The 12,265-nt window shown below is 37.4% G+C and overlaps 2 protein-coding genes across 3 annotated transcripts in view; both read right to left on the bottom strand.

Moving 5' to 3' along the window:
* LOC127529729 (uncharacterized) overlaps window positions 1–12,265 on the bottom strand; it is a 455,734-nt gene that overhangs the window by 228,364 nt on the left and 215,105 nt on the right. The window lies entirely within an intron of this gene.
* pfdn1 (prefoldin subunit 1) overlaps window positions 1–12,265 on the bottom strand; it is a 102,235-nt gene that overhangs the window by 54,918 nt on the left and 35,052 nt on the right. Inside the window, exons 3-4 of one of the 2 annotated variants that reach the window (XM_051934194.1) lie at window positions 5,959–6,043; window positions 4,819–4,867 (exon numbers count right to left, since the gene is read on the bottom strand). In XM_051934194.1, coding sequence (XP_051790154.1) covers window positions 4,835–4,867; window positions 5,959–6,043 — 118 coding nt within the window. In that variant the 3' untranslated portion in view covers window positions 4,819–4,834. The remainder of the gene's footprint in view (window positions 1–4,818; window positions 4,868–5,958; window positions 6,044–12,265) is intronic. The other variant, XM_028813742.2, reaches the window with a different exon arrangement.

Consider the following 12,265-nt stretch of genomic DNA (forward strand, 5'->3'; position numbering starts at 1 on the left):
AGCACTCATGCAGCCCCACATAAGGACACTGCCACTGCCATGTTTCACTGTAGGCACCATGCATTTTTCTTTGAAATCCTCACCTTTACGACGCCATACAGTTTTGAAACCATTAGTTCCAAAAACAGTGATCTTTGTCTCATCACTCCAGAGTATAGAGTCCCAGTAGTCTTCATCTTTTTCAGCACGGGCCTTAGCAAATTCTAGGCGTGCTTTTTTGTGCATGGGCTTTAGGAGAGGCTTCCTTCATGGACGATACCCATGCATGCCATTCCTCTGCAGTGTGCGCCGTATTGTGTCACGGGAAACGGTCACTCCAGTTTGGCTTTCTACTGCTTTAGCTAACTGCAGTGACCTTGCATGGCAATTTTCTTCAACCCTTCTCATCAGAAGACGCTCCTGTCGAGATGTTAACTTCCGTGGACAGCCTGGACGTCTCTGTAAGATGGTTGCACTTCCATCTTTCTTAAATTTTTGGATCACTTTTGCTACAGTATTTTGACTGATATGTAAAGCTTTGCTGATCTTCTTGTAGCCCTCACCTTTTTTGTGTAAAGTAATGATTTCCTTTCTCAGATTTTTTGACATTTCTCTTCCATTTGGAGCCATTGCTGACAGCATGAAATGGGAAGAGCTTTTCTTTGTTAAGTAATGCCCTTTTATAGTCACCTGTCTGCTATACACCTCTTAAATGAATCATTAGACTCACCTGTGATTTAATGCCCGTTAATTGGACTTTTGTAGTCTTAAGTGTGGCTTTTCTCCTAAGACTATAATTGGGGTGTACTCATTTTTGCTACATGGGCTTGAATGAATTTGTTAGGATAATCACTTTTTTGTGTGTGCAAATTAACAAATCTTGTTTGCAATCAATGGCCCACATTTGTGGGAGTATTTTGTAGTGCAGTATCTCATAGACAATGTTGATACTGAAAGGAAACTAAAGGTTTTCTGACAAATGTAGTGGGGTGTACTCATTTATGTGGAGCATTGTATATGTTGATATGTGTATATATATATATATATATATATATGTATATATATGTGGATGTGTATATATATATGTTGATATGTGTATATATGTATATATATGTGGACGTGTATATGTATATATATATGTATATATGTATATATATATGTAGATATGTGTATATGTAGATATGTATATATATGTGTATATGTTTATGTATATATATGTTTACATAACCTCTTTAACACACTACTTCTCCGCTGCGAAGCGTGGGTATTTTGCTAGTGTACATATATATATATATATATATATATATATATATATATATATATATATATACATACATACAGTGCATCCGGAAAGTATTCACAGTGTATCACTTTTTCCACATTTTGTTATGTTACAGCCTTATTCCAAAATGGAATTAAATTAATTTTTTCCTCAGAATTCTACACACAACACCCCATAATGACAACGTGAAAAAGTTTACTTGAGATTTTTACAAATTTATTAAAAATAAAAAAATTGAGAAAGCACATGTACATAGTATTCACAGCCTTTGCCATGAAGCTCAAAATTGAGCTCAGGTGCATCCTGTTTCCCCTGATCATCCTTGAGATGTTTCCACCTGTGGTAAATTCAGTTGACTGGACATGATTTGGAAAGGCACACACCTGTCTATATAAGGTCCCACAGTTGATAGTTCATGTCAGAGCACAAACCAAGCATGAAGTCAAAGGAATTGTCTGTACACCTCCAAGACAGGACTGTCTCGAGGCACAAATCTGGGGAAGGTTACAGAAAAATTTCTGCTGCTTTGAAGGTCCCAATGAGCACACTGGCCTCCATCATCCGTAAGTGGAAGAAGTTTGAAACCACCAGGACTCTTCCTAGAGCTGGCCGGCCATCTAAACTGAGCAATCGGGGGAGAAGGGCCTTAGTCAGGGAGGTGACCAAGAACCCGATGGTCACTCTGTCAGAGCTCCAGAGGTCCTCTGTGGAGAGAGGAGAACCATCCAGAAGGACAACCATCTCTGCAGCAATCTACCAATCAGGCCTGTATGGTAGAGTGGCCAGACGGAAGCCACTCCTTAGTAAAAGACACATGGCAGCCCGCCTGGAGTTTGCCAAAAGGCACCTGAAGGACTCTCAGACCATGAGAAAGAAAATTCTCTGGTCTGATGAAGCAAAGATTGAACTCTTTGGTGTGAATGCCAGGTGTCACGTTTGGAGGAAACCAGGCACCGCTCATCACTAGGCCAATACCATCCCTACAGTGAAGCATGGTGGTGGCAGCATCATACTGTGGGGATGTTTTTCAGCGGCAGGGACTGGGAGACTAGTCAGGATAAAGGGAAAGATGACTGCAGCAATGTACAGAGACATCCTGGATGAAAACCTGCTCCAGAGCGCTCTTGACCTCAGACTGGGGGCGACGGTTCATCTTTCAGCAGGACAATGACCCTAAGCACACAGCCAAGATATCAGAGGAGTAGTTTCAGGACAACTCTGTGAATGTCCTTGAGTGGCCCAGCCAGAGACCAGACTTGAATCCGACTGAACATCTCCGGAGAGATCTTAAAATGGCTGTACACCGACGCTTCCCATCCAACCTGATGGAGCTTGAGAGGTGCTGCAAACAGGAATGGGCGAAACTGGCCAAGGATAGGTGTGCCAAGCTTGTGGCATCATATTCAAAAAGACTTGAGGCTGTAATTGCTGCCAAAGGTGCATCAACAAAGTATTGAGCAAAGGCTGTGAATACTTACGTACATGTGATTTCTCAGTTTTTTTTATTTTTAATAAATTTGCAAAAACCCCAAGTAAACTTTTTTCACGTTGTCATTATGGGGTGTTGTGTGTAGAATTCTGAGGAAAAAATGAATTTAATCCATTTTGGAATAAGGCTGTAACATAACAAAATGTGGAAAAAGTGATGCGCTGTGAATACTTTCCGGATGCACTGTGTATGTGTGTGTGTATATATATATATATATATATATATATATATATATATATATATACTGTATATATACACCCACACATACATACAAACATATGCTCACTTAACAAATTATTAGGAACACTATACTAAGACTGGTTAGATCCTCATTTTGCTCTGAAAACAGCCTCAATTCTTTGTTGCATGAATTCCACAAGATGTTAGAAACATTCCTTTGAGAATGTGGTCTATGCTGACATGATTGCATCACACAATTTCTGCATACTTTTTAACTGCACATTCATGCTGTAAATATTCCGTTGTACCATATCCCAAAGGTATCCTAGTAGAATCTGATTCAGTGACTAGGAAGGCCACTAAAGAACACTAAACTCATTGTCGTGTTCATGGAAAAAACTTTGAGATTACTTTTGCTTTGAGACATAGTGCATTAGCATGTGGGAATTAGCCATTAGATGATGGGTAAATTATGGCCCTAAGATGATGCACATGATCAGAAACAATACTCTAACAGTCAGTGGCATTCAAGCCATGATTGATTGATTGATATTAGCTGACCCAAATTGTTTCAACAAAACATTCCCCACACCATTATATCATCTCCCTTGATAGATGAAACAAGGCAGGTGGGGTACATGAATTCATGCTCTTGGTGCCCAATTCTGATCCTATCATCTTTTTGTCTTAGCAGAAATCGAGATTCATCAGACCAGGTTACATTTTTCCAGTCTTCAACTATCCAGTTTTGGTATGACTATGCCCACTACAGCCTCAGCTTTCTGTTCTTTGCTGACAGTAGTGGAACCCATAAATATATGAGACTTAAATCCAATTGAATATTTATGGAAGGAACTAAAAATAAGGGTTTACAAGAGGCAACCAACCACCATCCCCCGGGAATCTTAAAGATTTAAAGACAATTCCTTTAGAAGAATCGGTCAAAATTACACCGGAGCACTGTAGAAGTGTCTTGAATCTGTCATTGCAAACACAGGCTTCTCCACTAAGTATTAAATTAGTGTGTTCAATACTCTCTCCCTGTGTCATTCCACTATATTATACATACCTTTATGTATGGCCTTTAATGTTGTGAATTCTTTATGTTTTTGGATTTCTTGAGCTAATACCAATGTCTGGTGAGAATTTCAAGTGATTAGGCTCTTTGGAAATATATTTACTGAAAATAACGTTGACACATTCAAAACTTATTTCCTCCACTGTATACCTATATATATATATCTATGCATACACATAACATATACACACCCATATAACCAGTATACTATATGCAGTATATACACAAATGCATACACAGTTTCATGCAAAATATTGTACACCTCTGGCCACATTACATATTTTGTTGAAATCTGAAGGACAAACCCAGATCTGTTTATTTCTGCAAGTGATTTTGGTAAAAATGTAAATATATTTAAGTACACACAATGGCTATTCGTAATGCTTATTATTAAAACAAATCAGAAAAGTAAAGTTTTCTAGAAAAAAAACACAATATAATGAGGGAGAGAAAATGAGACACTATTTAAAAAGCCACAGTAATTGCTTCCATGAACACTTTTATTTCCTTCCCTTTTCTGTACCACCCCCTCTGCATTCTTCTGCTCTCCAAATATAGCAAAATTAATAGGAAAAGGACAAGAATAGCATCAGACAACAAAAACTTCCGGAAGACCAATAAAGTTCTTCATCACCAACGAAAAGTCCTCAGACTTGCAGGCTACTGATATCCAGAAAAAAAAAAAAAGGAAACGAGCATGGTGAAGGACACTGCAAAGAAAGAACACGCCCACCAAATGTCACTCTTCCAAAGACCAAGCAGACATGCCACATTCTCTTTATTTGAAGGAAGCACCAGCCTCAAAAACACCTTTTGTCATGTTTCCTCATGTTAAACCTGATTTGACTCTATTAAATATCTATGAGTTTATAAGGAAGAAGTGTGTTAAAAAAATTACACTCTTATTTTTATATGACAGAAAGCAATTTCATTCGTGCAAAATTAAACTTCCATTTGACAATATAACCAGTTATCACAAGACTGTTGGGAAGTACTGGTAAAAGAAGAATGCATTAAATAAGAACATTACTTTTCAAGGTCCCAGAAAAGCAGGTTTGTTTACCTGTAAAGAAATTAATTCCAGCACATCATAGTCTTCACTGACTAGGTTTTACATCCTTGATCTCTGAACACCAACATGAGATTAACAAATTTTAAGACTTAGCTAGTAGTGTATCACTTGGATTCACTTTCCATGACCAGGTTCCATCCCTATATAGTATATACTCCACAGAATTAACTTAAAGTGAGGTAGGAGGGCAGGAACCTGTTTCATGTTTTTTTCAAGCTGAAAGAAAATCCTTTAAAGGCATCTACATTCATCTTTCCCATCAGCTTTGCTGAAGGCTCAATAGCCAGAGGAATACTTTGGCAGAATTCTGGTCAATCTGTTGCTACTGGAATTATTTTTTCCTGTTTCACACCCTTGTTTGAATTGTGTGGAACGAGTAAAGGGGATAAAAACAATCATTGTGTATTTTTACTTCACTAGTGTCCCTGAGCAGAAGAGAAGCAATAGCATGTTTGTAAAATACTGTCTTCAGTGCATTTTGAACCAGTGAGTAGTGGCAGAGGGACCCTGCTTAATGCACCCACTCATTAATTTAACGTTTGTGTTAAGGGGCTATTTTTAATTCTGTGGATTCTTGATAGTTCTTGTACATACAATGTCAATTTACATCTCTACTCTATTTTCCCTATAAGCATTTGTCTAAATGAAGGGAACACATTTTATCATCACTGAACTAATTTTGTTAGCTGTAGAAAGAGGACTAGACAGTGGAAGGAGGATGCAGAAATAAGGAAAAAGTTAAAATTGTATTGTTTAAGTTGCAAAGAATTCTACTGAATAAAAATAACAATGCAGCCCATTCTTTGCCCCAGCCACTATTTTTATTTCTTTTTATAAGAGTACTTTTGTTGTTTTTTCAAATAAATGTGAATATGTACCTCTAGTTCTTTGATTTTCTCATCTGCACCTTTCTGCTTCTCTACAAGTTGATTATGGATGACCTTTTTAGGTTGTAGAATAAACCTGAAAACAAAAAAACAACAGAAGACTGTTATCACACTATACAACTGCATTAAGGTATGCAATCAGAGCAAAACCTAAAGGGTGCATGCAGGATCAAAAAAAAACCCAGGAATTCTAATAAAAACATCATCAATATGAACTCTTTGGAGACCATAATACACAAAATACCCTAACACGACACACATCTTTGGTTAGGCTCTATATTTTTTTCTGATATGGAACTTCTAAGGTGGGGCGGCACAGTGGCGCAGTGGGTAGCGCTGCTGCCTCACAGTTGGGAGATCTGGGGACCTGGGTTCGCTTCCCGGGTCCTCCCTGCGTGGAGTTTGCATGTTCTCCCCGTGTCTGTGTGGGTTTCCTCCGGGCATGTCCAAAGACATGCAGGTTAGGTGGATTGGCGATTCTAAATTGGCCCTAGTGTGTGCTTGGTGTGTGGGTGTGTGTCCTGCGGTGGGTTGGCACCCTGCCCGGGATTGGTTCCTGCCTTGTGCCCTGTGTTGGCTGGGATTGGCTCCAGCAGACCCCCGTGACCCTGTGTTCGGATTCAGCGGATTGGAAAATGGATGGATGGAACTTCTAAGGGGTGAGATTGATATGCATCCGTGTATGTGTGATCATGTCAACTTATCCATAATGTTAAAATTTGAAACTTTCAAATGGCTACATAAATGTCTAAGCCATATTTTCAACGGCCTCATTCCTTCCCTAAATGTTTATAATATAACCCACCCCCCTAACATTGTTCTATTGAGCCCTGTCTACCTATAAACACTAAAGGTCTTCTTAACCACCTAGATTTTATTACATCTGGTGTAGCATTCATAATGACATTTTCTAATTCTCTTTTGCTGCTACTGGTCCTTTATGTTTTCCCATATTTACATATTTTAGTGTCTCAATAAACAGACACTCAGCCTAGACACTATCATCTTGTGTTTCTGTTTTATCCTTTTACTGAGCCATGGTCAATTCATTAAAAGAAGTCTGTGATCGGTTCAACTGGAAACAAGAACTTGCTTTTTCAGTATGAGACTTGCTACTTTCTATGCATGTGGACTAATGTTGGACAAGTACTACTGATGTCAACTTCAAACCTCAGAGGCAGTACTGAAACAGTAGCAAAAGCAAGTAGCATATAAAATAAACTGACTATGCAGAACAATTTAAAGCATAAATTTTATGCAAGCAAGATAATTAATGACACAGCGTTAAAAAATGACCTCATTCATCAAGATTTATATAGGCTGCCAGGAAACAGAATGGCAGTTAACAGTCCTTCATTTCATTTTTGAAAGATAATTACTGTTGTGTAATTTATAAAAAAAAACTTTACCCATTAAAAGATCACGACATATTCTACTTTTTTACATTTTTTCTTTAACTGGAATCCTGACAAGTTCAGTGATTTTTTTCAGGGCAATGCCATGCATGAAAAGTTATGGTACAAACCAGATAGTTGCCTAACAATTATATCACAGTGCCTGCTTAGGTAGCCAATCACTTTTCCTTTAAAGAACAGTAAAAGTGAAACTAAAAAGTTAACGAGAATAAAAAAATAAGCATTTATTACCATAATCTCAGTTATTATATTTTAGAAAAGGCTAATCACAACCTTTACCATGACCCCCTTATTTACTGAAAACCAGAACAAATTAATACTCTGCAAGAAATGCGTTTTAAATATTTAATACACATGGGAACAAAATTAAAACAGGCTTTTTCCAAGAAATAATACTTAATGTTTATTTTTTACATGAATATTTCACTTGCTTCTTTTTCTCATTGTTGTTTTTAATATTCACATAAAAACACTACTGCAGGAATATACAGTAGCCTACTTTTAGGCACAAATGGCACCAAACCTTGACTGCACATCACAGACAAACTCACGCACACCCCCTAACATACTCATATTGGGCTGATTTACAGTTTCCAATTACACTTATTTATAATAGTAAAGTTGAGGTGTCCAGAGAAAGATACATACAAACATAAGACAGAACACACATACTCCACACAAGAGTTTCAAACACTTGTTTTACATTGTGTAATTGTATTTTAATTATTTGCAGTGCATCTATCCAAACCTGTATATTTTATAGACTGATCCTGATTTTATAGACTCAAAGATATATTCCAATCCCTCTAGTATAGTGTTACCTGTAGATTTCAACTATAACTTTACAGAATCTCATTAGCATTAATCTAATGATCTTTTGCCTGGGAGTTTTAATTATATAAACTACGCTTTCCAACTTGAACTTAATCTGTGTTACTTGCACTATTAATGGTAACCATGTTGAACAATTTCTGTTACGTTTATGAACACATATTCTTTTCTTTATTTTGACATGTTGTAAAAGAGAATTAGCGCACAAGGATAAGAATTCTCTCTGTTAATTAAATTGCTTATATCACGCCTTTAACCATGACAAATAAATTGTAACCATGGAATTGGGATTGAAATTAAACACAAAAAAACTACAGAAAGTTGCAGGAAGTTGAATTCAATTCAATTAAATTCTGCAGAATTCCTTGTTTTGTTTATTTCCATAGCAAAGATTAAATTCATAACCATATATAATAATATGTAACTATTTATAACAAAATAAAAGGTTCAATGAACAATTCAAGTAGAAAGATGAACAATAAGGTAGATTAAATAAAATTGAGAACTTGTAGTTAATATTGGAATTTTTAATACACTGCTTATGCCAGTAAAGGATTACAAAAGTATTTTTTATAAACATAAGGTATAATAAGGTGGTGTAAACTGGTAGTGTCTTGCTTGCTTTTGATATATGATGCCTCAAACCATAAAATACAATAATGAGACATTTTAAGAGATACATTAATCTTCTTTCATTCGTATTTTTATTTTTTATTGCACAAAATCATCATTACATCCTCAAATGTCAAACCACTAAGATTGCAACTCTCAGGTCTACATATGTTGCTGACAATACTGAAAATTTCCTTTTGATGATGTGCACGGTTTAGCATTTCAGTTTTAGCTGCAGTTTTTCTGACTTTTGAAATTCGACCCATACTATAGATTGCTGAGCGTATAACCTTCTTCCAATTTGATAACCCCAAACATCCCCTGTGGCTTGCCATGTTCTACCTCACTGGCAGAACAAAAATAATGTGAAATGTACAAAATTAGATATACTAAAACTTTAGTTCTGTACCTTCATAACTTGATGTTGGGGTGAGAGCTCTGCCTGAGCTCTGTACATTGCTCCGCCTTTTTCTCTGTTTTTGCTGTGTAATAAGGTTTTCTTTTGCCGTGTGTTCAGTTCTTTGTTCTACTGCCTGGTTGCTGAGGTCAAGGAGGTGTGACTTGTTATTACTGCACTTGTCACCCTTTACTATTCTGGAAAGTTATTGCACAGAGTGAATGAAGTAAATAAGACATCCACATTTTCTTCATGCAGAAATGAAAATACGTTAAAATGTTATCTTGACTAACATGGAACATATAAATTACGGCTGAATGAATTTGATGTGTTTATATTTTAGGTGATTCATAATATTTGATGTATGATACTTAAGAAATCAAGTTCGTGGAATTTACTGGAATTAAATTCTGTTTCCTTTCCCTCTAATTCAATTGTAATTCCAATTCACATTCCAGGAAGTGAACTGGAATTTACCATGCATTCCCAATTCAGTTAATGAATATTCCCACCTCTGCAAAAGCACTACATACATATCTCCAACCTATTTTCTCACTCCTCACAATACCCCAAAAACGGTCACATCTTTGTGCTGTATCCTTCATTTTCATTTTGACAATTTAAACTGTGATCCCTTCACCTCACAAGCTTTTCTGTGTTCATTTTTTCCTATTTCTTATAAGTTTTTTCTCGTCAGTCATCTCAGATTGATTTTGATTTGATACACAATTTCAGCACGCAGAAATTAGTTTTGGCGACTAAAAATAGAATCTGATTGCAAGTACAACTGGTGCAATACTTTGCTTGGGGTTTCTGGGTATGCCTCCTATGTTAGGGTGAGGAATTCAACAATATATGAAGACCTAGGAGTAGAAACACTGCTTCCCAGATGAAAAGGAGCCAGTTATAGTAGCTTGCGCATGAAATAAAAATGACCCCTAGACTTTCTTCCTCAGAAACTGCACCAGGCACACTCCATTGAAAAAAGACCCAAAAGTAAACTTGGGACATGTTGGAGGAACTGTATCCATCAGTTAGCTTAAGAGCAAATCCTCAGGAGGAACTAAAACTGTTACAGTGTATAGAATGGCACAAACACTGCTCTAGAGCAATTCAGTCAGTCAGTGACTTTATATAAATTCATCTGTAAGTGAAACACAAAGTACTTTTCACACATTAGGGCACACAGCATGTGTCACTAACAAAAGAAAAATAATGTACAACCTTACAATGCCCTTGAAGATTGCATTCATACTTGTGAACACAAATGCCACCATCTCCCAGTTAGACTCAACTCTTAACTACAAGGCTTATTAAAGAGAATAAAATCCACTTATATTTTTTACTGCAAAGCATTAAGAGCCTGTTCAAAGGCAGCACACTCTGGACTTATGATTCTTGCTTACCTCACCATATTATATACAGTGGCATGCAAAAGTTTGAGCACCTTTGCTTAAAATGTCTGTTACTGTGAATAGTTAAGTTAGCAGAAGATGAACTGATCACCAAAAGGCATAAATTAAGGATAATACACTTCTTTTCAGCATTTTATGCAAAATTTGTATATTGTTCTTGTTTTGTACAATTGTATAGTGAAAAACAGAAACAAGCACCATGCAAACGTTTGGGCAACCCAAGATATTTGAGGTCTAAGTTAACTTTTGCCAAGGTCTCAGACCATAATTAGCTCATAAGGGCTATGCCTTGTTCACAAGTCATCATTAGTAAACCCCAGGTGATGCAAATTGCAAAGCTGTATAAATTCTGTGACTTTTTAAACCTCCCAACAATCAGCAGCCATGGGCTCCTCTGCGCAGCTGCCTAGCACTCTGAAAAATAAAATAACTGATGCTCAAGAAGCAGGAGAAGGCTACAAGAAGATCGCAAAGCATTTTCAGGTAGCCATTTCCTCGGTTCATAATATTATTTAAAAATGACGGTTACCAGGAATGGTAGAGGTCAAGTTGAGGGCTGGAAGACCAAGAAAACTTCATGAAAGAACTGCTTGTTGGATTGCTAGAAAGGCAAATGAAAACCCTGTTTGACTGCAAAAGGTCTTCAGGAAGATTTAGCAGACTCTGGAGTGGTGGTGCACTGTTCTACTGTGCAGCAACATCTTAACAAATATGACATTCATGGTAGAGTCAGCAGAAGAAAACCTTTCCTGCATACTAGCCACAAAATTCAACGCCTGAAGCTTGCAAATGAACATCTAAACATGCCTGATGTACAGTGCATTCAGAAAGTATTCACAGCGCATCACTTTTTCCACATTTTGTTATATTACAGCCTTATTCCAAAATGGATTAAATTCATTTTTTTCCTCAGAATTCTACACACAACACCCCATAATGACAACGTGAAAAAAGTTTACTTGAGGTTTTTGCAAATTTATTAAAAATAAAAAAACTGAGAAATCACATGTACATAAGTATTCACAGCCTTTGCTCAATACTTTGTTGATGCACCTTTGGCAGCAATTACAGCCTCAAGTCTTTTTGAATATGATGCCACAAGCTTGGCACACCTATCCTTGGCCAGTTTCGCCCATTCCTCTTTGCAGCACCTCTCAAGCTCCATCAGGTTGGATGGGAAGCGTCGGTGCACAGCCATTTTAAGATCTCTCCGGAGATGTTCAATCGGATTCAAGTCTTGGCTCTGGCTGGGCCACTCAAGGACATTCAGAGTTGTCCTGAAGCCACTCCTTTGATATCTTGGCTGTGTGCTTAGGGTCGTTGTCCTGCTGAAAGATGAACCGTCACCCCAGTCTGAGGTCAAGAGCGCTCTGGAGCAGGTTTTCATCCAGGATGTCTCTGTACATTGCTGCAGTCATCTTTCCCTTTATCCTGACTAGTCTCCCAGTTCCTGCCGCTGAAAAACATCCCCACAGCATGATGCTGCCACCACCATGCTTCACTGTAGGGATGGTATTGGCCTAGTGATGAGCGGTGCCTGGTTTCCTCGAAACGTGACACCTGGCATTCACACCAAAGAGTTCAATCTTTGTCTCATCAGACCAGAGAATTTTCTTTCTCATGGTCTG

The sequence above is a fragment of the Erpetoichthys calabaricus genome, chromosome 11 (assembly GCF_900747795.2).
Source record: "Erpetoichthys calabaricus chromosome 11, fErpCal1.3, whole genome shotgun sequence".
NCBI lineage: Eukaryota > Metazoa > Chordata > Cladistia > Polypteriformes > Polypteridae > Erpetoichthys > Erpetoichthys calabaricus.